The 22,217-nt window shown below is 61.2% G+C and overlaps 1 protein-coding gene across 4 annotated transcripts; it reads right to left on the bottom strand.

Annotated features, from left to right (window-relative positions):
- Window positions 1-217: 217 nt before the first annotated feature.
- Window positions 218-20,855, bottom strand: IRF8 (interferon regulatory factor 8). 4 transcript variants are annotated; one of them, XM_059151428.1, is made up of 9 exons: window positions 20,741-20,855; window positions 17,273-17,447; window positions 12,593-12,776; window positions 10,418-10,506; window positions 9,077-9,185; window positions 7,980-8,027; window positions 3,573-3,959; window positions 2,856-2,971; window positions 218-2,335 (listed from the first exon to the last, which is right to left on the bottom strand). In XM_059151428.1, the coding sequence occupies exons 2-9, from the start codon at window positions 17,444-17,446 to the stop codon at window positions 2,159-2,161; spliced, it is 1,284 nt and encodes a 427-aa protein (XP_059007411.1). In that variant the 5' UTR covers window position 17,447; window positions 20,741-20,855; the 3' UTR covers window positions 218-2,158. The 4 variants fall into 4 exon arrangements, with proteins under 4 accessions (XP_059007411.1, XP_059007412.1, XP_059007414.1 ...); XM_059151429.1 differs by having other exon boundaries at window positions 20,774-20,817; XM_059151431.1 differs by lacking the exons at window positions 12,593-12,776; window positions 20,741-20,855 and having other exon boundaries at window positions 17,273-17,412.
- Window positions 20,856-22,217: the final 1,362 nt, after the last annotated feature.

Below are 22,217 nucleotides of genomic sequence, written 5' to 3' on the forward strand. Positions count from 1 at the left end.
CCAGACTGTCACAGAACTTAGCATGTCCTGCATTTTGTCCAGAAAGTTCTCTCTGATCTGCAAGCCTCTATTCCTTGTTGCTACCGTTTAGGGAAGGAGTGAACAGCAAGGGTAAAACACTTCAACTCACAGTGTGGCTGTTTTCTTAATTCCTCCTTGGAAGAACCAGGTAAAAAGGAGGAAACATGTTACCGTAACTTAAAACACAGAACATGAATCAGCTTTTTAAAAAGTACTTTATTTTAATAAAGAACAAAACAGATCAATGCACATTTGAAGTAGATACAAAAATAAATATCCCTTTAGCCCATTCAAGATCTATCCTTTACTGTTTGTTTGAGCTAGAGACCAAAACCCGCTGTTCTGACATAATTTCAGAAAACAGATCTGTTCTCCTTAACAATACGATGTCAGCTTTGTGGGCCAGAGAGGGAAAGTCACTTCTGTTAATTTCCCTCGATTTTCAGGTGGATTCAAACACAGCTCGAGGGACCCACGATGACCAAGTCTTGATACACACGCGAAGCTGGCATCACCTTCACGAAGTGGCCACAGGGAGCATGGCCACGGGGAGCATGACCACGGGTTCTCCGGCTTGGATTTCCAATCAGAGACGCCGGTTATAAGGCGGCCAGATGCGCTGAGTGGGAATGACCCTGTCCCCTGAACCCCAGCTTCTCCCGCGTCACAGAAGTGCACCTTCCTGCCCTTCACAGCCGAGACTGAGCCAGGGCCGGTGGTGACCGGCGGGTCAGGAGAAAGGACGAAGCAAAGCCCCTTCTCCCCACCCCGGCCTGGGGGCCACACGAGTGGGGACCTGCTTAGCTCACTTGGCACGCCCACCTCTGCCCGGCCTGGCACATCACCCGGGACACGGAGTGGGGAGAGGCAGCCCCACCGAGCAAAATACAACATCGCCCCCCCCCCCCAGAAAGAAATGTTCAAGTGCTTTTTAAATCATAAGTCACTTTAGAGCCATGGTGGAGATGTGCTGTGTGCACAGCGGACGGTCAGCAGGAGGCTGACCTGTCCTCACCCGTCTGAGCGTCTGGGGTGGTGAATGCACCTTCTCCTCGAGCAAACAGCCTGAGTGTTTCCGGGGCTGAAACTGGGCCTCCTCCCCCGGGAGCCGCAGCACAGGGCTCGGCCAAAGAGCAGAACCGGGCGCGGCCCAGGGCCACCCCAGACCGCGAGGGGTCCTAGGGAGGGGGAAGGCACTGTCCCTCCCACCACGCACCCTGGGACTGGGACTGGGGCGCCGGTGACAGGGGTCGTGACACAGTCCCAGTCCGCCCGAGCCAGGCCCACACGCTCCACAGCCTGGCTGGGCTCTGGTTCACGGACTCGAAGGCACAATCAAAATGCTTGCGCAATGTACGGTTACTTTTGCAGTCTGTGGCTTATAGCTCACTTTGTAAGAAAGAAGAAAATTCAAAGCGGTTTACAACAGGACAAGTAAAATGTGTGTATTTTGAAGACCGGTCAAAACCATTTAGAAAGAAGAAAAGAGCAAGGGCTCTGGGAATGATTTAATTACAGAAATGAAAACCTAAGCCGCTTGGCAGGAAGGCCCACAGGGAACATTCTGGAACACACCAGGCCCTCCGGCGGGGACAAGCCTGCCGGGGGCAAATCCTAGGCCTCGTGCCCGGCCCCCCTAACACGCCTGGCGTTTTGCTGTCACCTGCGGAAGCGAGGCTGTTACCTAAGTATTTCTACATCTTATGAACTGGCGTAAAAAGTAAAGACCCTCCACATCGAGTCAAGCGTTGGAAACACGAGTCTATCGCGGTAACGAAAAGACAAAAGCAGCCTTGTCCCCACATCTCTGGTAAAACTGAAGGCCCAGGCTTGGGCCTATCCCCAGACGCTGAAGGCACCCGCCACGCACGGTAACTGGGGGGTACGGGAAGCCCACGTCTGAATCCCAGGTCACAGGGACAGCGCCCAGGTCGTCTGGAGCACGTTTCCACGCTTAAGAGTCCCGTCGCGCTCCTCCCGCGGGGGCGTCAGCGTCCAGTGCTCGGGGACGCCCCTACTGAACCAGGAGCTCCGCGAAGCATCCTGCCCCAGTCACGGGCATCCACACCCTTAAATACTGACAGTAACTAGGAACGAGGCGTGAGACGGGGCCAGACGGCGCGCCCCCCGAGACAGGCTACACCGTGATCTGTTGGTTTTCTCTGAAGAAGGGTCTCTGGTGTGAGGTGCACACGTCTGGAAACATCCGGAAGAACTGGTCCAGCTGGGGCGCCTCGGGAGTCTGCGCCAGGGAGCCGCCGCCACAGCTCTTGCTGGCCTCCTCCACCAGCTGCCGCACGTACAGCTGCTCGATCTAGAGGGACGGACACAGGTCAGACGTAAGGCTGCGAAGTGTGGGACGGTCTCGCACCCCAGCCAGATTCTCTGACTACTCAGTCCAAAGTGCCCGCTGAGAACCTCCCCATGAGCCCCCAGGGAGACAGAGGCAAGGGAAGAATAAGTGGTATTCCCGGTCTGCAGTGCCAGCCGCAGCTGCTCCAGATTCCACCATTAGAGTTTCATTCCTTTGATTAGATTAAGTAAGGGTCTGAAAAGCCCTACTCTCTCTCTCAGACCTTGAGGCAACTGAACCTTGCTAGAAGGCAGAATCTTGCTAGGAAGTGGGTTCTGACTTTAGGCAGCGGGAGGAAACACAGATCCTGGGAGTCCTGGAGCGCGAGAAGATGACCGAGAGAGAGCAAGAATCCACGAGCCCCACGTGGAGGTCTCCCCGCAGGCCTGCCTCTGCCCACAGGCGGGGTCCCCCCCGTCGCTGCTGCCTGTTCTCCAGCCCAGGACAGACGGAGTCCCGAAGAGCGGGCAGGAGAGCTCACCTGCACCAGGATGAGTTTGGAGCGTAGCGGGGTCAGATCCGGAAACTCTTCTCCGAAGCAGAGCACGACCCTGCTGTCCGGGAGCCGGCCCTGGTTGTTATAGAAGTGCTGCAGCTCTGCGGGGACACGGGGCAGGGACGGGGTCACCACAGCTCCCGGCGCGCTGCCCCTCCCCAACGTGGGCACCCGGGGCTTTCACACCGGAGCTCACACCCCATACCCCACCCCTCTGCAGGCCGCGTCTCCAGCGAAGCCTGCCCCCCAGTCCCACAGAGATCCCGGGCCGGGGGCAGGAGACACGGGCCTGGAGGCTGGAGCTATTTTAGGCGGAGGTGCAGACAGAGGAGGGGACAGAGCAGGGAGCCTGACGTTCCAGGAGGAGCACACAGGGCGGGCCAGGAACCCGAGGACTCTGTGCACACAAGGTCATCCTGTCCCACAGTGTGCATCTCGATCCCGGAGTCTGACCCTGCAGCCCGCGGTGGGATTTCTAGAGACCCTGGTCCTCCCGCCCGCCCTCAAGAAAGCCAATGAAGCTGGGCCCTCGCTCGACACACGCGCCAGTCCGGGCCCAGAGAGGCTCCCCTGGACCCCTCGGCCTGAAGGCAGAGCCGCCCAGGAACGCCCCCCAAACTGCATGCACCCCACGTCTCCCACTCCTCCAGGCCCAGAGCGCCCCGGGAAGGCTCGGGGCAGCCCGTGGACGGCAGGACCCACCTCGGAAGAACTGGCTGGTGTCGAAGACCTTGACCACCTCGTCACGCTCCAGCTTGTTGGGCCGGTCCTTGCAGAGCACGGCGTTGCCGCTGCAGAACACGCGGCCCTGGCACAGCCGCTTGACCAGCACGCCCTGGCGGCTGCTGTGCAGCAGGACCCCGCGCTCCAGGTGCCCGAAGAGCTTCCGCGTCACCTGCCGCTGCCGCTCGCTGGGGATGGCGTCCGCCGGCGGGAAGCGCACGAGCTCCAGGCCCTCGGGCCCGTACAGCTTGGCGCCCGGCAGGGCCGGCTGGCCCAGGGACAGGCGGCAGCCCTCGGGGCAGGTGGTGGCGGTCTGGCCCACCAGCTTGCCGCCGTAGTAGAAGCTGATGACCATTTGCGAGAAGGCTGCAGGAAAGGAAGCCTGGTCAGGGCCGCGGGAAGGGGCGGAGGCTGTCCTTTCCCCCCAGCACGGCCGGGGGCGGGGGGTGTTTAGCTTCTCGGGGAAGTTCCTGCGGGCTTCTAGAAACCAGGCTTACTAAGGAAACTAATGACTCAATAAAACCACTCCGCGCGCTGCACTCTTCCGGTGAGGGTCACCACGACCCGGACGACGCAGGAGTTCGGAAAATTTCTCCGTCTCCGGGTCCCGCTGGGACGCTGTCCTGCGAGGTCCTGCACCACAGTCCCACGACACCCCGCTACGCCGGCGTCTGTGCCCGGGAACTGAGGCCTGCTGCCCCGCTCCTGGCCGACGCCGGTGCTCGATTCGAGTTCAGGCCGGAGCAAACGACGGTGCCGCCCTGTCCCGGACAGACGCCGTCCCCTGGGGCTCCGTGGATGTCACGTCGGGACTCTCCAAACCCTTCAGCTACAGCTACGCTCAAAGGAGTCTATGGCCCAAGTCAGTCCGCGCTTCCAGCGGCGGCCGTGGCGCCCCAGCACCAAGTAAACGGGGAGAGGATTCTGCTTGCAATTTTCTCTCAGGCGCTGGTCCCCTCAAGAAGCCCCAGGTGGGCACTGAAGGGTCCTTACCGCCTGCTCCGGACAAACCAGGTCTCTGGGCCTCAGGCAGGGGCAGCCACGGGACCAGAATTTCTAAGTGTGTCTAGTCCTTGGACACCTACCTCCCCGGGTTCTGCTTAAGAATCATTTGCTCAGGGCGCCTGAGTGGCTCAGTGGGTTAAGCCACTGCCTTCGGCTCAGAGGTCACGATCTCAGGGTCCTGGGATCGAGTCCCGCATCGGGCTCTCTGCTCAGCGGGGAGCCTGCTTCCCTCTCTCTCTCTCTCTGCCTGCCTCTCCATCTACTTGTGATCTCTCTCTGTCAAAGAAATAAATAAAATCTTAAAAAAAAAAAAAAAAAGAATCATTTGCTCAGAGACACCCGGCGGCTCAGTTGGTTGAGCATCTGCCTCCGGCTCAGCTCACAATCCTACGGCCCTGGGACCGGCGCCCACGGCGCCCAGCTCCCTGCTCAGCACGGCGTCTGCTTCTCCCTCTGCCTGCCGCTCCCCCTCCTTGGCTCTGACAAGTAAATCTCTTAAAAAAGAATTATTTGCTCAGTTAAGAACCCCCACTAGCGTTCTCAGGCTCCGCTCTCTCCCGGGGCGGAGCTAAAGGGCATTCTGGAATCGCGCCAGGCCGGGAGCGTAGGTGTCCCGGTCCAATCCACTTCCATGACACGTGGGAACACGGAGGCCCACGTGGGGTCTCCCCGCCGGGAAGCGGCAGCCCTGGCGTCCGACCTCAGGTCCTGACCGGCCCGGGGTCCTTTCCACCCACCCAGCCGGTCTGGAACACCGCATCGCGCCCTGACACACTCCACAACTCCCTGCACCTCATCCCAGAGGAAGAAACACCCCTGCGGACCCCGGCCCCACACCGTACCTTCACCCTGTCGCTGCCACGGCTGTACTCACACCGGCCCGCGCAGGAGAACTGGCTGCTTCCTTCCCAGGGGGCAGCAGACAGGGGCTCCCCACATGCCCACGTGAGGCTGTCCCCATGCCCCAGGGCAGCATAGCTTGGGCAAGGTTTGGGGGGGCAGGGCCTGAGCCAGAACCACGGCGCCCGACGGGAGCCATGGGGGAAAATCCACCACCAGGACCGCTACGGGGCTCCGGCTAGCCCCTCCCCAAGTCTCAAGAGTCCCCCGCCCCCAGGGGACGGCCTCAGCACAGTGACACCGTAGTGACGATGCCGGGAGCACAGATGCCTCGACGTGGGAGCCCAGCTGTGTGACCAGGCGCAGGTGGCTTCACCACTCTGTGCCTCAGTTTCCCCACCAGCAAAGCAGATGAACAGTGGCACCCACCTCCCTCCGGCGGCCGAGGACGGCGTCAGCGCACGTGTGCACTCCGCACCCATAAGCACCACGGGAGCAGCTACAACAAGATAAACCCAGGAAATAGGACGACGCTGGCTGCGCAGAGGACACTCCGGGAGCTCTAAGTCCTAATTCCGGGTCTATGTGGTACCCACCAGGGGCCGCGGCTAGTGCACCAGCCCTACCAGCACACAACCTGCCCAGCGGCCCGGGTAAGAAAACAGGTGTAGACATTACGGCGTCTGCTGGGACAGTGGGACGGTCGCACGGGGCAGACAGGCTTCCCTCGCTCCCCAGCAGGCCGGCCCCGCGTCTGTGGTCTGCAGCATGGCGCCCCGCTGTCTGAGCTCAGACCCCGCCCTGACCCCCGAACGTCATGGGCACACTCAAGGCGCACACGGGCAGCCACGGGGCGTCTGGAGCCATGGGCCCACAGGGACATTGTTAATGCCGATCTGTGGTCACTCTGACCTGGGAAGGTTTCACATAAAAATCTGGACTCCTGACCTCCCCAGTAAAATGGGGCAATCAAGCCTGGTGGCATCTAAGGGCCACGGCATCCAGCACTCCCCACCACCTTTCCCCCTGCCCGGTCCCTCAACACCTTGTCTCTGCAGGGCCGAGAACAGGGGACCCCCAGCATCGACTTAATTACGCAGGTGGGGGAGGTGACTGGAACCGAGGTCCCGAAGTCCACAACCTCGAGAAGAGTGGGTTCTGATTTTCCTTGCATGATGCAGAGCTACAGGCTGCTTCTCCCGCTGGGTGCTGGGACCTCTCCGGGGCAACCGAGCACACTTCCTCCTCACCCAGATTGCCACCGCCCTGCCCCCAGGAAGCACTGGTCAGCAGACGGGCAGGGCCGCAGCCCAGAGCAGACTGGGTCAGAGGCCTGGCCCTGTGAGCCCACTGCTGGGCCCGCTGGAGACAGCCGGGTGCCTGGCTTTGACCCGGGCCGCTGCTTCCCAGCTGGGTGACCATGACCAGCGATTAAACCGCCAAGCCTGGGCTCCCTCCTTTGGGAGGCCGGAGCTGTGACCGTCCCCAGCTCGCATGGCTGCTCTGCAGGGACACCAGTACTGTGAACAGGGACACTGCTCCTCTGGATCTTCCTGCCTGGGTGTGAAGCTGCCTCCACCACCCCAAACAGCCGTCCCAAGAGGGCCTTGGTCCAGAAACCTCTCAGAACCCCATCTCCTCCTCTGCACCAAGAGACCTCCGGGCCCCCAGCCCCAAGGTCCTGTGGTCCGTCCTGATGAGCCAGGCTGTTCGCTTCCCAGAGAAGCAACAGCTCTTGGGGTAGGCGCCATCAATGAGTCTTAATGCAAATCCCAGCAGCCACGCAGGCCGTCTGAGTCCCCAGCACAAGCAGACAAAAATGTACCAGAGCCCACCTGTGACCCGTGAGGAGGGGCTAGAGCACGCACGGCACAGCCCGAGGCCCTACCCCCGCCCTGCGGCCCACGGGCTGTGACCTAGCACTTCTGAGCCTGTGCAGGGGGAGCCGTCACAGCACCTCTCGCCAGGTGATGGGAGGTATGAGATGCAAACGGGGGAGTCGCAGCCATGATCCTGGCACCTAGCCAGCCGCCACCACGGTCACCATCCCCATCACCCCATCACCCCGATCACCACCACCATCAGCAAGTATCCTTATCATTATGAACTTGAGTGCAGAAGAGAGTTTAAAAAGGGGGGGGGGCACTCGTGGGACACTGGTGATGCTCAGTGACTGATGACATCCCTACCAGACACAGTAAAGGACACTCAATCGTCACCACACTCCAGTGACGTTCGGAGGGGCTCAATCCCTCTGCCTGGGGTCACACAAGACGGGCAGAACTAGGCCCGAGCTGTCCCCATGCTCATTCTCCTGCAGAGTTAGGCAGGAAGAGCTTTTTGGATCAATCTGGTGGCCCAATCGGAGAAGGCCCTCAGGGAGGCCGGCCCCTGGCTCACCCCCGCAGTGAGGAGGAGGGACCGGGGTTCTGACTTCTGACAGCTGACCGGCTCGTCCATGGACCCGAGCAGGCCCTCGGAGCTCTGCCTTCTAAGAGCGCCATGTCACACCCGCCAGCCCGGCGCAGAGCAGCCCCTTACCTGAATGGTGTGTGTCGTAGGCGGTGTAGCCCGTCACCAGTGGCAAGCCTGCCGCGGAGAGTGAAAAGCAGATTCAGACCCAGTCGCGTGTGCGGAACCAGCCCAAATGCTCCCTCTGCAGAAATCTCTTTAAAAGGTGCCACGGTGTGCCCCTGAGCTCCCGCCAGAGGCTTCTACTGAATGTGGGATTCCCCCCGCCCCAGCATGGTAACCCACGTTTCATACACCAGACCTCAGCTCAACCAGCAAAGGGGGAGGAAACGTCCTCTGGGTTGTGGGACTTTTGGAGGGTCACTGCGATGCTCTGGGGCCCCACTTCCCCCCACCCGAAGGCCTCCTCCCAAAACAGCACGAGCCTGCGTGACAACCCCAGGCCTGGTCTCCAGGGGGGAGCCTGGGGCCCGAGCCAGCTTTCCCCAAGGTGCCACCACAATGCAGGGAGAGGGGCTCGCCCAGGGTCCCGGAGGCCAAACTGCCACCACACAGCCTAGCGGCCTCTGAAGCCAGCTGAGCCACCATTCCTTCCCAGTGTCCCGCAGAGAGACCGCAGGGGAGAGACTGAGGAACACACAGCAATCCGTGCGTGCCAAGGGCAGATGGGAGAGGCCTCAGGAGCTAATAAATGCATGAATGTCTCCTTCAGCCCGTGACCCCTGGGACACGTGTCCCAGGGACAGTCCTGGTGTCTCCATTAGATGCGAGGACTCGAAGCCAGGGCTCCCAGAGAGCGACCGCACGGTCCTGGTCCTGGCCCCGCACCCCTGCCTCTCCAGCCTCCGCTCTGAGGGGGTCTCTGATGTCCTGGGGGAGTGGCTGGCAGGCCCACATGCAAGCTCAAGTGTGGCCCAAAGCCCCATCTCCCCTCTGGTCTGGGAGGGGTTGGCCACCCCGTCCCAGGATCGCGGGCCACAAGCAGACGCCTCCCGGGGGAAGGGCCAGGGCTGAGTCTGGGGCAGGGTCCACGTGCCTTCCTAAGAGGCAGTGGGGAGGGGTGCAAAGTTACCTTCAGTAAAGCAGAGCTCACGGCAGTACTAGGACCCCCCCACCGACGCCGCCATGCCCCAAGAGCGGGGTGGCCCCAGAAGGCTGGTCCTCACCTGCGCTGGGCTGCTGCTGCATCCAACACTCTGGGAGCAGCTGGCTCCGGCACGCGTCGGGCGGGGAGGGGCTCCGCTTGACGATCCCCATGTAGTCGTCCACAGACGGCTGTGGGAACAGGGTGAGTCAAGAGCCCCGCACTCACTGGGCTTCCAGAGCGGGACTCGGGGGTTGGGACACATGAACGGTTTAGACTTAACCAAAAAGCCACACCGTGTGGGGACGCCAGGATCCCAAGACACAAGGAAAACCTGACTGTGCATCCTGACCGATCAAGACGCACCCACCGGATGAGCCTGCGTGGCTGGCCACTGCGCAACCTCCGGTAAGTTTATGGCTTTTTTTGTGAAACTGCCTGTCACAAAACCAACGACCAGGTCACCTGGCTGCCCTGATGCGCTGGAGAGAGGCAGAAGGGTCTGGGACTCCAGCAAACAGTGACACTGGACAGACTCGCGGGACTGAGTGCGTCCTGCCTCCCTCTCCACACCTGGACCGCCGGCTCTGACTCCTGAACGGAGGCCGACGGATCTCATCAGTAAACCTTGGAAATCTGGGTTTCTCGGGGCCCCGGTGTGCCAGCCTGACTGCGCGCCTCTGTCTGAGCTGGCAGGAAAGCCTCGCAGGGGAAACGGGGTGTTGCTGGAGACCCGAGGCCAGGAATGCAGCCGGTCCACTGCCAGAGACCACCCCGAAACCCAGCCCCTGCCGCCCGCACCCAAGCTAGGCCGCCGAGCGGAGGCTCCGCGTGGTCATCTACATGTTTTCGGGCAACCAAGCGACTCCTGAAAATCCCGCTGCGGCCCCGCGGGCATCAGGAAGACTCTGTCGCACCCACATGCCCCTCACAAGGACGGTGCGGGACGACGTCAGCTATGCCGGGTCCCCCTGATAACAGCCCGAGAAGCAGAGCTGCGAGGCGGACGGCGGGACCAGGAAAGGCTGTCTGCAGAGCTGCGGCCGGCATCTGAGACCCCATGGGTTTTGCCGACTGAGACCTCGCCGGTCCTCGGCTCACAGCCCCTGGACAGAGTTTCCGTGCGGTTCTAACAGGCCTGACTACCCGCCGCCCAGAGGCAGACTCTACGGCAGCAGCCTGCGGGGCGACAGCACCCCATCCCCGTCGTAAGGACAACCCCACGCCCGGCAGCGAGTTTCCTTCTTGTTCACTGCAGCCCGCCCAAGAAGCCAAGGGATTCCGCGATGCGTTTTCTAAGACCGCCAGTCAGAACGTTTAAAATAGAGCAAGTTCACAGCTGGCGCGAACATCACTGGCCCAGAGCAGGGAGCTCCGCGGCACCGGGATGCGCCTGGGGTCGAGGGAAGGGGCTGCCGCTCACCTCCTTGACGAGCTCGTCCATCTCGGGCCGCCCGCACTCCATCTCGGTCATCTCGCTCACGCAGCCGGGAGTCGCCACGCCTAGTCTGCCTGCGGAAAATTGGGCAGACGCGTGACACACGGCCCAGAGGACCACAGCCATCATCGGGGGCAGAATCGGGGCTGGCGTTTCAGTCTGGGCTTTTTTTTTTAATGCTGAGTTCAACGAAATACAGGTCAGTCGGTGTCTTTTCTGGTTTGGAAGACGCCCAGAAACGGCCGCCCGTGCTGCCGCAGCCGTCTGACCGTCCAGGTCAAAGGGAGAAGTCGCCGGTTGTCTGTAACACTCAGAGGGCCGGGACGGCCGTGTGGCTCGTCCCCACTGGCCGAGAAGGAGCGTGAGCACCCGTCAGACACGCTTCACACCAGGCGCGGACCACCCATCTGGGGCACATCCATAAGCCGGGCTGTTTGAAGACACTCGAAGATTTCCTGGCACAATGTGTGCGCAGATTGGAGTCATTTTTTAAAGTTAATTGACAGGAAATGTCTCTGTGGCTTTTCCAAATACACAGTGCGCATCTGTGCACACACCAGGCGTACCGGAGGGCTGGCCCCACCAGGCACGGCCTCCGGGCCCCAGGGGCCCCCACGGCAAGTCCCCACCCCAGACTCACTCCCTCCCCAGGCTCACCCCTACCCCTGGGCCAGAGATCTGCCGGCCGTTTCCTAGAAGCCACAGGCTCCTGACCCTCGCTCCATCCCAGCTGAATCCAGACTCTACTTGGAGAGACTCAGGACTGGCTAGAAGCTGCGGATGGGGGAAGTCGAGGGAGTACGGGGTAGGGGGGCCCCGTGAAGCCTGCAAACCACTGAAGTACGGAGCGGAGCGGGTCCATTTAGACACTATGCAAATGCAGCGTCCCCCACCCCCTGAGAACCGACTCCTTCTGTAACCCCCACCGGGGCAGGTGATGCTGGCTGCACCCCACGCTATAAACAAGCTGGGCTCACCTGCCGGGTCAAGCTTGGCTGAGCCGGGGCAGGGGGCAAAGAAGACACACTTCTCCGTTCCCTCAAACCACAGCTCGTTTGGGGCTGATGAAAAACTATCCAGAACTTGGACGTAAGAGGGAAAGATGCATGCCTAGCCTTTCAGAGGCCTCCCGGGAGCCATTACCGGCAAGGCCTCCCTGTCAAGGTCAAGGTCTCAGTCTCCCAGTGAAGGCCAAGGCCTCCCTGTCAAGGTCGTCAGACCCTCCAAGGGCAGGCTGGTCTGACTTCCTACTGATGACCGACTCAGCCATGTTCGGTGCTAACTTATACACCATGAAGCCACAAACTCCCAAAACTGGAGTTGCCCACTGCGGGCGGGACATCCAGTGGCTGGGCTCACGGACCAAGTACCACCCGGGCCTCAGTCTCCGTCCCACTGTCCCTGTCCTATGCTGGCTCCCCTGGGGAGGAGTTTAATGACTCTCTGGCCCAGGCTCACTATAGATTTGGGATAGTCACAATTTTAACTTAAATTCTCTGCTGACAGTGTCAAGCCTCCCCCAGTGGGAATAGCCTGGACTCGGAACATGTGCACAGCCCGGGAGAGCGTCTGAGCGCTCGCTTTCCTTCAGGCTCCCGGGACCAGTCACTCCGGAATCACGGCTTCCCAGAGCCCCCCGGTAACCCTCAGGCTCTAGCCGGGTGCCGAGGCATCTGGGATCTCCGACAAGGAAGCCAACGGCGCCATCATCCCCCAGAGCATTCAGGAACGTGACCCTCCGCCTGCCTGCGTCCACCTGCCTGTCCCCTGGTCTCCTCTAAGCCTTGTTAGAAAACAGAAGGAACCGCTCCTTCACACTGCCCAGGCCGCTCACCCCTGCCCGGCCCCGTGACTGTGCCCCAGGGAGGCCCCACTGTCCGCTCCCGGGCTGACGGCGGTGAGCAGAGGCCGCCCGACCGCCCCACCCTTTCCTCCCACGGGCGCTGCGCCCCCCCAAGTGGAAACGGCCACTTGGCCAGCGGACGGTGGCCGAGGTCAAGGGGAAGCGCTCTCAGGATCTGCTGGCGCAGGCCAGAGGACAGTGGGCTGAGCCGCAACGGCTCGCCCAGACGTCCCCCCACCCAGCTCCCTGGCTCTCCGGCGGGGGTGCTGCGGGCCGGACGGCCTCTGCTGGGCCCCGCGCCCGTCCTGGATAGTTACATTTTTGCTCCTCCTCGGGCACGATGCGGTACACTTTGTAGGGCTCAGAAATGTCCAGCTGGGACCGGTCTGTCACTTCCTCAAAATCTGGGCTCTTGTTCAAGGCGCAGCGGAGCCTCGTCTTCCAAGTGGCCGGCTCGGCTTTGTCCCCTTCCTTGAACTTGCCTTTGAAAACCGCCCAGGCCTGAAGGAGCAGAAAGCAGCACATGAAAGAGGCGGCCAGGCCAGCCCCGCCCCGGCCCGGCCCGACCACCGACACCCACAGCCACAGTCAGGGCCCGCGCAGATCTCACTGTCCTGACAGCCACCTCTGGCCATCAGCTTGCACTCGGGGCATCTGGGGACCTCCGTGGACCCCCGTCTCGAAAAGACCGGGCCAGCAAGGGCCCCTCCCCAACCAGGACCACCCAAGGGAACCAGAATGCGGCCCCTGCCGGTGGCTCCTCCCCATACACATCTTGGATCTGCTTCTGGGCAAATCCTTCCCGGGACCAGAGGGCCAGGAGGGGCCTGAGGTCAGCTAGCGCAAAGAGGAAGTCGCACATGGTTTCACTAGAATGTTCAAAACAAAGAACAATTTGTTGCTTTTTCAAATCAACCCCTAGCCAAAATTTAGCATGAAAAGGGAACATTTGCAAGAAGTCTGAATGTGGTCATACACCGCCCAGCTACTTTTAATAGAAATTTTGCTTTGCATTTTGGCATTCTAACCCTCCCAGCCCCAGCCCCAGCCCCAGGGCCCTGCTTAAAAGGCAACAAAGTGTTGTCTGCCTCCGCTGGTTCTCCACAGCTGTTCTGACCTCTCCAAACCTGATGGTCCTCTCAACCAGGACCAGAGCTCCAAGCTGGAAACCTGAAAAAGCCACAACACGGAAGGGGCAGAACTGAAAAAAAATCCAGGTGACCACGTGGACAGGCAGTTTCAAGATTCTCAAATGGCATCCACACACACCAGCGAGGGGGTCGGGGCTGTCGGGTGAAAACCTTTGGTCTCGGGCAAAATCCGAGCCACCTGCCAGCCTCCGTCAATGTAAGGTCTGGAGGGAACCCTCAGCCCGACTCAGGAAGACGCCAGTCTTCTCAGGGTGACCCAGTCAGGGCTGAGACGCCACGGTCCCTAAGGTCAGCCCCATGGAGGTCCCCACAGCAAGGGTCCTCAAGGTCAATGACCACAGCTGTGCCCTGGGGACTGCTGAGAGGCAGATCCTTGGGGCCCAACCCCAGGGAGCCCCCTTCAGTAAGGGGGCGCTTAGTCCGGGAACCCGCATCTTCAGCCAGCATCCCAGTGACCACCATCCGGTGACCCGAGGTGACCAGGGGGCCACACGGGCAGAACTCCGCGACACACCCCCCACCCGCACCCCGGGCACAAGACCTCACAGCTTCTCCGTTGAGGCCCTGAACTCAGATGGCGCCGCAGCCGGAGACGAACGGAAGAAAGTTCCTCAAGGGGCGCGCAAGCGTCACCCCCTTCTCTGACGCAGACACAAAGTTCCCTCTCGCGGGAACGGTTTCCTGTCCCTCCTGATCGTTCAGTGTTTTATTAACGGCATCGCAGACCAGACTGGGATTTGCTTTTCTCAAGGAAGGCAAACCCCTCGCACCTTCAACGGTAATTTCTGCTTTTCACGCAGTTAGATCGGAGTTTCCCCACTTGGGCACTACTGCTGTGTGCAGCCGCAGGGTACTCGGGGGGACGCCGTCCTGTGTGTGACCGAATGTCTAAGAGCATCCTGGCCTTGACCCACAGAGCTCCGGCCTTGACAATGGGCTCTGTCTCCAGACCCGGCCAAGGGCACCCCAGAGAGGCGACGAGCCAACACACCCCCTGCACCGTCCCCGCCGCAAAGCCCCGGTGAATCCGCGTTACAGGCAGCCCTCAAGGAGTGGGGGCTTCAGGCAACGTTGGGACCTGCCAGTCTTCAGCCAGACCTGCCGGGCCTATATCCAATCCCGCATGCCAGGCTCACACTCGCCCGGGAAGCCCGCCGGGACATCCTGGCGCAAAGTGGAGTGCTCAGTCGGAGGCGCCCGGGTCGGCTTCAGAGGTACCGCGCTCCCGGTCCTGCCCTGAGCCTCTCGGGCTCTCCGGCCGGCTCTGAAACATCGGCTTAGCTGGGCGCTCTTGGGACCCTTCCGCGGCCTCGAGTGGAGCCATTCGGAGGCCCGGGGCAGTCTGCGCCCCACACGGCGGCCGCCTGCGCCCCAGGGAACCGGGGACCACAAACTCGTCCCGATTCGATGTTAACAGTCTCGTCTTGTGTTTTGAAAATCAAACGCTTTTTCTCCCCTCGATGGCCTACTGCATTTGACCTATCTGTGCTACAGAGTCCGCTCCGGGTCATTGACCCCGCCACAGGGCTGCTCAGAGAAGCGACCCTCAGCGTCACCAAATGCTTTTCTAGAAACAAGCACGAGTGGACAGGAGCGCCTCGGGACACTCAAAGACAGAATGAGCTCGGCCCTTTCCAATCCCGACTCGGGCTTACCCCACGGGGCCGGCCACACAATCACACTCGCACACCGTGACGAATTCTCTGGATAAATGGCTTCACGCTCCACGGAAAGGTTTTCTCTGAGTGTCCCCAACAGGAGGTTCTCTACGTACCCAGAAAACCCGTGAGCCTCTCACCTGTGCAGGTGCGTCTGGGCGCTGCAGGGAGACGCGCTCGGAGGCTGGGCCAGGCTGGGCCAGGCTGGCGGGGTCCCTCCCTGTTTCTGACCAGCGGGCCGTCCTCCTGGGGGTGCTGCCAGCCCCGGGGGGCCCCCACATCCCCCTCCCACCCTGCTCCTGCTGAGATTGTGGGTCCTCTCAGATTGCCACACTGAGCGACTGCGTAACGAACGGAAGCATTGGGGGCCTTGCACATTCTTCTCGCCGCTGTTGAAACGGCCGTGAGGCGCATTGCATAAGACATATAAATCTGGAACTTTATTTCATTACCCCCAGAGCCTAGGCTGAAACAGGGAGCAAAGTGCAGGGAGAGGCCTTGCATGGCCACCAGGAGACACAGCCAAGGACATGCGGCCCACTGGTCCGGTGTTCCCCCCCCACCCCAAGAGGTCTCAGTGACGGTCACCCGGAACCTGGGCCCTCAGCACCCCAGGCCATCCACCTAAATCTGCTCGTCCTCACCACGGTCAGCAATGCTCGCAGGCCTCCGTGGGGAGGGGGAGACGCTGCGGGGTTGAGGAGTGCTGCTGGACATGCTCCCATGCCCAGGGCGGCCCCACGTGTAGGAACCATCTGGCCCGAGAGGTCAACAGTGCCAAGGGTGAGGAGCTCTGGTCTGCAGCCATCCACGACCCAGAATTCCCGGCAGAGCCGGCGGACCCTGGGCACCGGTGACATTTAGCTGGGTCTTTCCCCAGAGAGTCGGCACGAAGCCTAAGGCAAAGCGCTCTACGGGCGAGGAGCCCCCGGCGGCACGGGCGGTGAGACAAAGGATCCCTCCCGGTGGGGAGAAATGCAGACACCGGGGCTACCCAGGGTCCTGGAAGGCGAGAGGGCAAATCATCCACGTGGGCCACTTTCTGGACGAGAGCCAGTAACTGACCGCAGTTTCCCAAAGAGCCTGGATCAGAGATGGAACAGAAGTGCGGAACCGTGGAGCCCCCCCCAACCACCAGAGAACCCGCGGGCCGACCCGCCCCTGAAACTGGCTGTGACCTGCAAGTGCCCCGCTCCGGGGCCAAGGCACGGTCTTCTGTCCTTTCTGTTCGGCTGCCAGACAGCATCCCGGGCTGCCCTGGGGTCCCGCAGGCCTGTGCTCCGGACTCGCATCCCTCCACAATTCCGCCTGCCTGCCCTCCCATCCCTGGACCCCAGATGCCCACAGAACGGGGTGAGGGGGGGCTCTGAGTCCGTCACCTGGGCTGGGTCCCACTGCTGACCCCCTTGACCTCAGGATCCAAATCTCCCAGGGCAGGGAGCCTGCATCCCCCAAGCCTCAGAGAAGCCTGCAGGGGACAACGACCCACAGGGGACCCTGAGAGCCCAGCTGGGCTGCCCTGGCTCCGTGGCCCAAGAGCTGGGAGACCTTGGACAAGTCACTTCTCCTCTTGGGGCCTCCACGGAAGAGCAGGAGAAGCGCCTACTGGATGGGAGTGTGTGCAAGGACAAACCGACCCGCGGGGCGGGCCGGGCCCAAGCAAGCCTCTCCACGCTTGGGTACTTCTTGTGTGCAGGGGAAGGAAGACTATTTTTAGAACCTGCTGCAGGTTCAGGGCACCCCACATGACCCGGCCCCGGAAGCAACAACAGATGGTGTCTCTCTCATCTGAGCTGACCCTCCACTGTCGGGCAGAAGTAAGAACGTGGGAAGAACCAAGACGTACACTCTTCCTAGAATTCGTAATGGAAGTGAGAGACAGGAGCCCAGGGGATAGGGTTTCGGTCTCGGGGCCCTGAAGACTGCTCGCTCCCGGACTGTTACTTCTCTCACGGAAGAAACGGGGAAAGTGCCCTCCGTCTCCCCCTCGGGAACAAGGCCAACAACACCCCACGGACCTCCAAGGTCACACAAGAGATGTGAACAGCCTGCAGCCTCGTCTGTGGGAGACCCATTCAGCACCTGATCGACGTCTGTTCTAAAAAACTAGGATTATTTTCAAGCCCACGAGAACGAGGTGGCTCAACACCCGCACGGGCCTGGAGGAAGACGGAGTTCAGGGCCGCACCTTAAAGATGGACGCGTCCACTTCCTGGTTGTAATCCTGCTTGCCCGCGTGCTTCCAGGGGATCCGGAACATGCTCTTCTCCTCGCTCTCCCAGATCAACCCTGGGTACATGCCGCTGTCGATCTGCTCGATCAGCCACTGCCGCAGCCGCCGGCCACCGTTCCGGTCACACATCCTGGGACAGAAAAGCGCACGTTCGGTGACATTACAAACATTACAGACATTACAGACGCCGCCGCACGAATCCCAGCACCCCGCACCCAGGGGTCGGTCCTTCCCGAGGGTTCGGCCGGTGCCCCTTCCAGCCTTCACCCGCTCCGTCTGGGGCAAACGCAGCCACAGGAAGAGGCACCTTCCATTCTGCGCGCGAGATGGGGAATCATCGCCTTCACATGTCCAGGCCCTCGAACGAGCAGCTCATCACGCGGAGAGCCAATCCCCTGACTTGTCCAACGGGACCAGCGTTTGTTAACAAATGCAACATCTGCGCTCCAGGAAAGAAGGGATGCCCGGAGCCAGCCCTCCGGGACCGTTGCTTCTCAGACGGGTTACTGATGAGAGCGCGAGTCTGGGAATGAGACCGAGCTGGGGTCCCATCTGAGTCCCACCACCTCCCGGGGGGGCCCCTGAGTCATGCTTTCAGCGTGGCGTGCCCGGGAGAACCACCAGCCCTCAGCGTCCTTGTGGGGAGGGCTCAGAGGAGGCACTTGCGGCCACGCCTAGACCTTAGAAGGTTCTCTCTAAAAAACAGATGTCATCCTGACTTTCCTCCTCAGGAAGGAACAAAAGCAAGGAAACCAACTGGGGAACAGAGCGAGGTCGGCCAGGCTGGGCTCTCCCAGAAGGCACCAGAATTTGGGGACGTCGCCAGGGTGCCCAAAGACATCCTCTGGATGTTCCTGCCAGAACAGGGAGCGTTCCCAAGAGCAGACAGAGAAAGAACCACCAAGCCGTATCGACACACAGCCCGCGTTTACAAGAACAAGGCTGGAAATCCCCTCAACAGTTGGACAGACGCCCACCAAAAAAAAAAAAAAGAAAGAAAAAGAAAGGCATTTCTACTCTTCTGATTAAAATGTGACCTCTTTGGGCAAACAGGTTTGAAACCATCAGTAGTGACAAGACATAATGTCCCCAAGAATACAGTCACATCCAGAGCCCTGCTGGTCCATAAAGCAAGAAGCGTGGGACTTGGAAACCAGCCACCCTCCACGTGGCTGTGGGATCAGAAAGGGGGTCCAGGTCCTGGGGGGAAGGTGAGCCCCGAGTGCCGACTGTGACTTTTCTATGCTCACCCGTGGGTGTAAAAGGGGTGACGTGGGTGGAATTAGGAACTGGACTTGAATTTGGAACGTGAAGACCCAGCAAAGGCTTTTCTCCCCCATGACCTCAGGAAAACCACCCGAGGTGCTCTGAGGCTCTCCTCAGCGGCCAAGTGAATGAACTATACGTCCCAGGCGTCCCACAATTCCAAAACAGTCCCCTGTGCTTCTCAATAAGAAAGTAAAGATTTAGGAGGGACACCTAGGGAGAGAAAAGAAACCCCACGACCAAGCACCCCCCAGAAAGTAACCTAGCACTGTCCTGGTTCCTACAGATCCTTTTGAGTTGGGGGGAGACCGCCTCGCTGGAGGAGCACACCGTGTGCGCCAGAGGAAGGCAAGGGGGCCCAGAACACGACAGGAGGGCTGGTGGCTGCGGATCTGACAACGCTGTGTAACGCGCCCACTCATCAGGACTCGGCTCACCCCTTATTACAAGGGTCACAAACCGGACTCCACGCTCCAGGAGCCTCCCGAAAAGGAAAAGCATGATTTTTTTTGGATGGGCAGCTTTTCTAGAAAGTGGGTCAACACCTTCTTATCAAGATTTCTGATGGACTTGGGGCACCTGGAGGGCTCAGAGGGTTAACAGCCTTCAGCTTAGGTCATGGTCTCAGGGTCCTGGGATTGAGCCCAGCATTGGGCTCCCTGCTCAGCGGGGAGCCTGCTTGTCCCTCTCCATCTGTGATCTCTCTCGCTCCTGCTCTCTCTCAAATAAATAAATATAATCTTAAAAGAAAAAAAACATTTCTGATGGATTCATAGCCCCCAGCCTTGTTAAGGGCAATGGTCTTGGTGATTTATAAGGACAGAATAGGAGAAAAGAAGGTTTGGAGAGGGGTCAGTGAGAAAGTGAATCAGAATGTGGAAACGGGACACTTCGGACACCATCTACCGCAGCCTACTTGCTGACCAGAGGAACACGGAAGCCCAGGAGGGCGCCCGGACTCCCAGGCACCCCGGCAGGCTCTCACTGTGCTCACTCTGCAGAGAAAAGCTAAGACAACGTTACCGGATCTGAGCACATGGACAGCCCCCCACCGGACCTCAGAGATCCCCGCCTCAGACTCTGAGTGGCAACACAGGCCGAAGACTCTAGTCCCCGATGGCCCACAATGATTTATGGAATGCTAACGCATTAATCCCAACAAATGTCAAGCCAGAAAAAAATTCAGAAGCCCGGTCACATGTGTATGACTTCCTCTTCCTAGATTTTTAGATAATCATTCTCTTTTCAGGGCCAAGTCCGAGCTGGAGCTAATCTGCATCTCAATAAATGGGACCCAGGGCTCAGGCTTCCCAGGCCAGAGGCGATAAGAGGCTGGGATGGCCCCACCCAGGCCGGATTCCAGGATTCCAGGATGTGCCCCGGAGGTGGTGCCGGACTCACCTTCCACACCTCTCCCATCCCCAGGCTACCAGCTTCCACGCCGTGTCCCACTCGGGCCCCAGCCTTTCTGGGATGACCCAGCCACTCCCAGCTCTTTTCTTGGGAAGAACCTGCCAGAATCCCAAAGGACAGGCTCAGAACCTGCAAGTGCGGTCTAGCTCCTAACTTAGCTTTAAAAGACCAAAAAGTGTGTTGTAACCCCCCCCCCCCATAGGCCTAAACTCCGGAACATTCGCCGTCTCGTTCCCATTCACATGCACCCCACAGCCCCGGGGAAGCAGCACATCTCACCCCGTGAGGTCCCCCCTTGCGCTGGGGTGCACTGTGCACCCCGATGCTGTGAGCGTGAGCCCCACACAGCCAAGGCCTTCTTGCCAGAGGCCACGGTGCTGGGACGGCAGCCAAGGGCCTCTAAGCCCCGCAGAAATCGCCGTCGTCAGGCCTCAGAGCACGCCCGCGCCCCGCCGGCCCGCGCCCCGCCAGCCCGCGCGCCCCCCGACGGCCACCGCGCGGCCCATCGGTCGCGTCGCTCCGAGCCGACCGCGGGCAGCAGGGCTGGAGCAGGACCGGGGAGCAGGTCTTGCTCCGGAGGCACCGCCAGGCCACTCCCAGGTGACGCCTTGGTCCACCGCAGCCCCTGGGGACCCGCCGCCCCATGCTCAGCGCCTGGACTTTGCGTCTGAGCTCGGGAGGAAGCGCGGAGGAGGAGGGACGGAGCCGGCCGGGCCGCTGCCCACCCGCCGCCGGGCAGCCTACCTGCCGCCGCGCGCGCCCGAGCTCGCCGCCCGCCTTCGGCGCCGCCGCCCGAGTTCCCACGCCGGCCGCCGCGCTCGGGGGATGCGGCCGCGGGCTGCGCGGCGGCGCGGGTCTAGGGCCGGGGGCGGGGCCGGGGGCGGGGACTGCGTGCGGAGCGGCGGCCGCGCGGGCCAATGGGCGTGGGAGGGCCGCCGGGGCCGGCCAATGGGCGCGGGCGCGCCGCCAGCACCACCCAATGGGCGCGGCCCGCCCGGCCCGCCTTCTTCGAAGCGCTCGGCTTTCCGAGAAATCACTTAGCGCAGAGGCGGCCGCCGCCGGCCCGGGGCCCTTCCGGGGTCCGCGCTGGGGGTCCCGGGGGCGGCGCGGGTCGGGGGTGCCCGCAGGAATTCCCGCGGGGGCGTCCTCGCGGCCGCGTCAAGGGCAGGGCGGGGGGCGGGCGTCGCATGGCGGAAGTCGAGGCGCGGCCGGGCCACCGGGGCGACGCGGGGGTCGGACTGCGGAGGTCGGGGCGAAGCCGGGCCCGCGGGCGGAGGCGCGGGTCGGAGCCTGGAGGTCAGGTCGCGCCGGGCCTGCCGCCGCCTTCAGATCCCGGAGTCAGGGCTCGGGGGTGGATGCGGGGGTCAGAGCGCACGGGGCCGGGCCCCGGCGGAGACCCTCGGAAGTCACGGCTGGGGGGGGGGGGGGGCGGCCAGGGGTCGTGCTGCAGACGGCCCGCGGCCCCAGCGGGGTGACCCCCATCTCGGCCAGTGTGGCCCCGATTCCTGGAGCTGCGCGGGAAGCACCCCCCGCCCGAGGGAGCCCCTGGGAGCATGTCCGGACAGGGGCAGACTTGACACCTGACCCGTGTTACAGACCTGGTCCTCGGTGACCGGGGGCGGCAGCTGAGCGGGGCTGTGAAAGGAAGAAAAAGTGCGCAGCTAGGAAAAGGTATCTGAAGCCGTCGCCCTCTGAAGACCAGAAATAAAATCAGGATGGTCCATATCAGCGCTAGAATGTCCAATTAGGGAAGCTTTTATCATAAATTCTTTTCCCCAGGAAATGTCAGTTGTGTTGAGACGGGGTCCTCTGCTTGCCGGTGTCCGGTTTCCAGCCCCTCTGGGATGTTAGCTGGCATTTACTAGACATGGGGGGCAATGCCGTGACGGAAATGACAAAGGAAACCCTGGAGACAGAAGGAAAAAGTCTTCCCCACAATCAGGTCTGGGGCAGCCTTACGGGGAGAACAGCAATCCCGGTGGACTCTTGCTGCCTCCCCCCCAGCAATCATACACACCCAGCAGTGTTTACTGAGCCGCCCATTCATTAGGCTTTTCAAGAACCTATGAAAATGTTTGAGCCAGAAAAAGAAATTTTATTGGCCCCCAAATGCAAAAGGCTCACTGCAAACTTAAAATTAACGAATGTTCAAAGAAAACTCCTCAACACGTAACATGCCAACTTCAAACTGTAATTTCTTTGCTGATAAGCATTTGGTCGT

This window comes from Mustela lutreola, chromosome 16, assembly GCF_030435805.1.
Source record: "Mustela lutreola isolate mMusLut2 chromosome 16, mMusLut2.pri, whole genome shotgun sequence".
In the NCBI taxonomy this organism is placed as follows: domain Eukaryota; kingdom Metazoa; phylum Chordata; class Mammalia; order Carnivora; family Mustelidae; genus Mustela; species Mustela lutreola.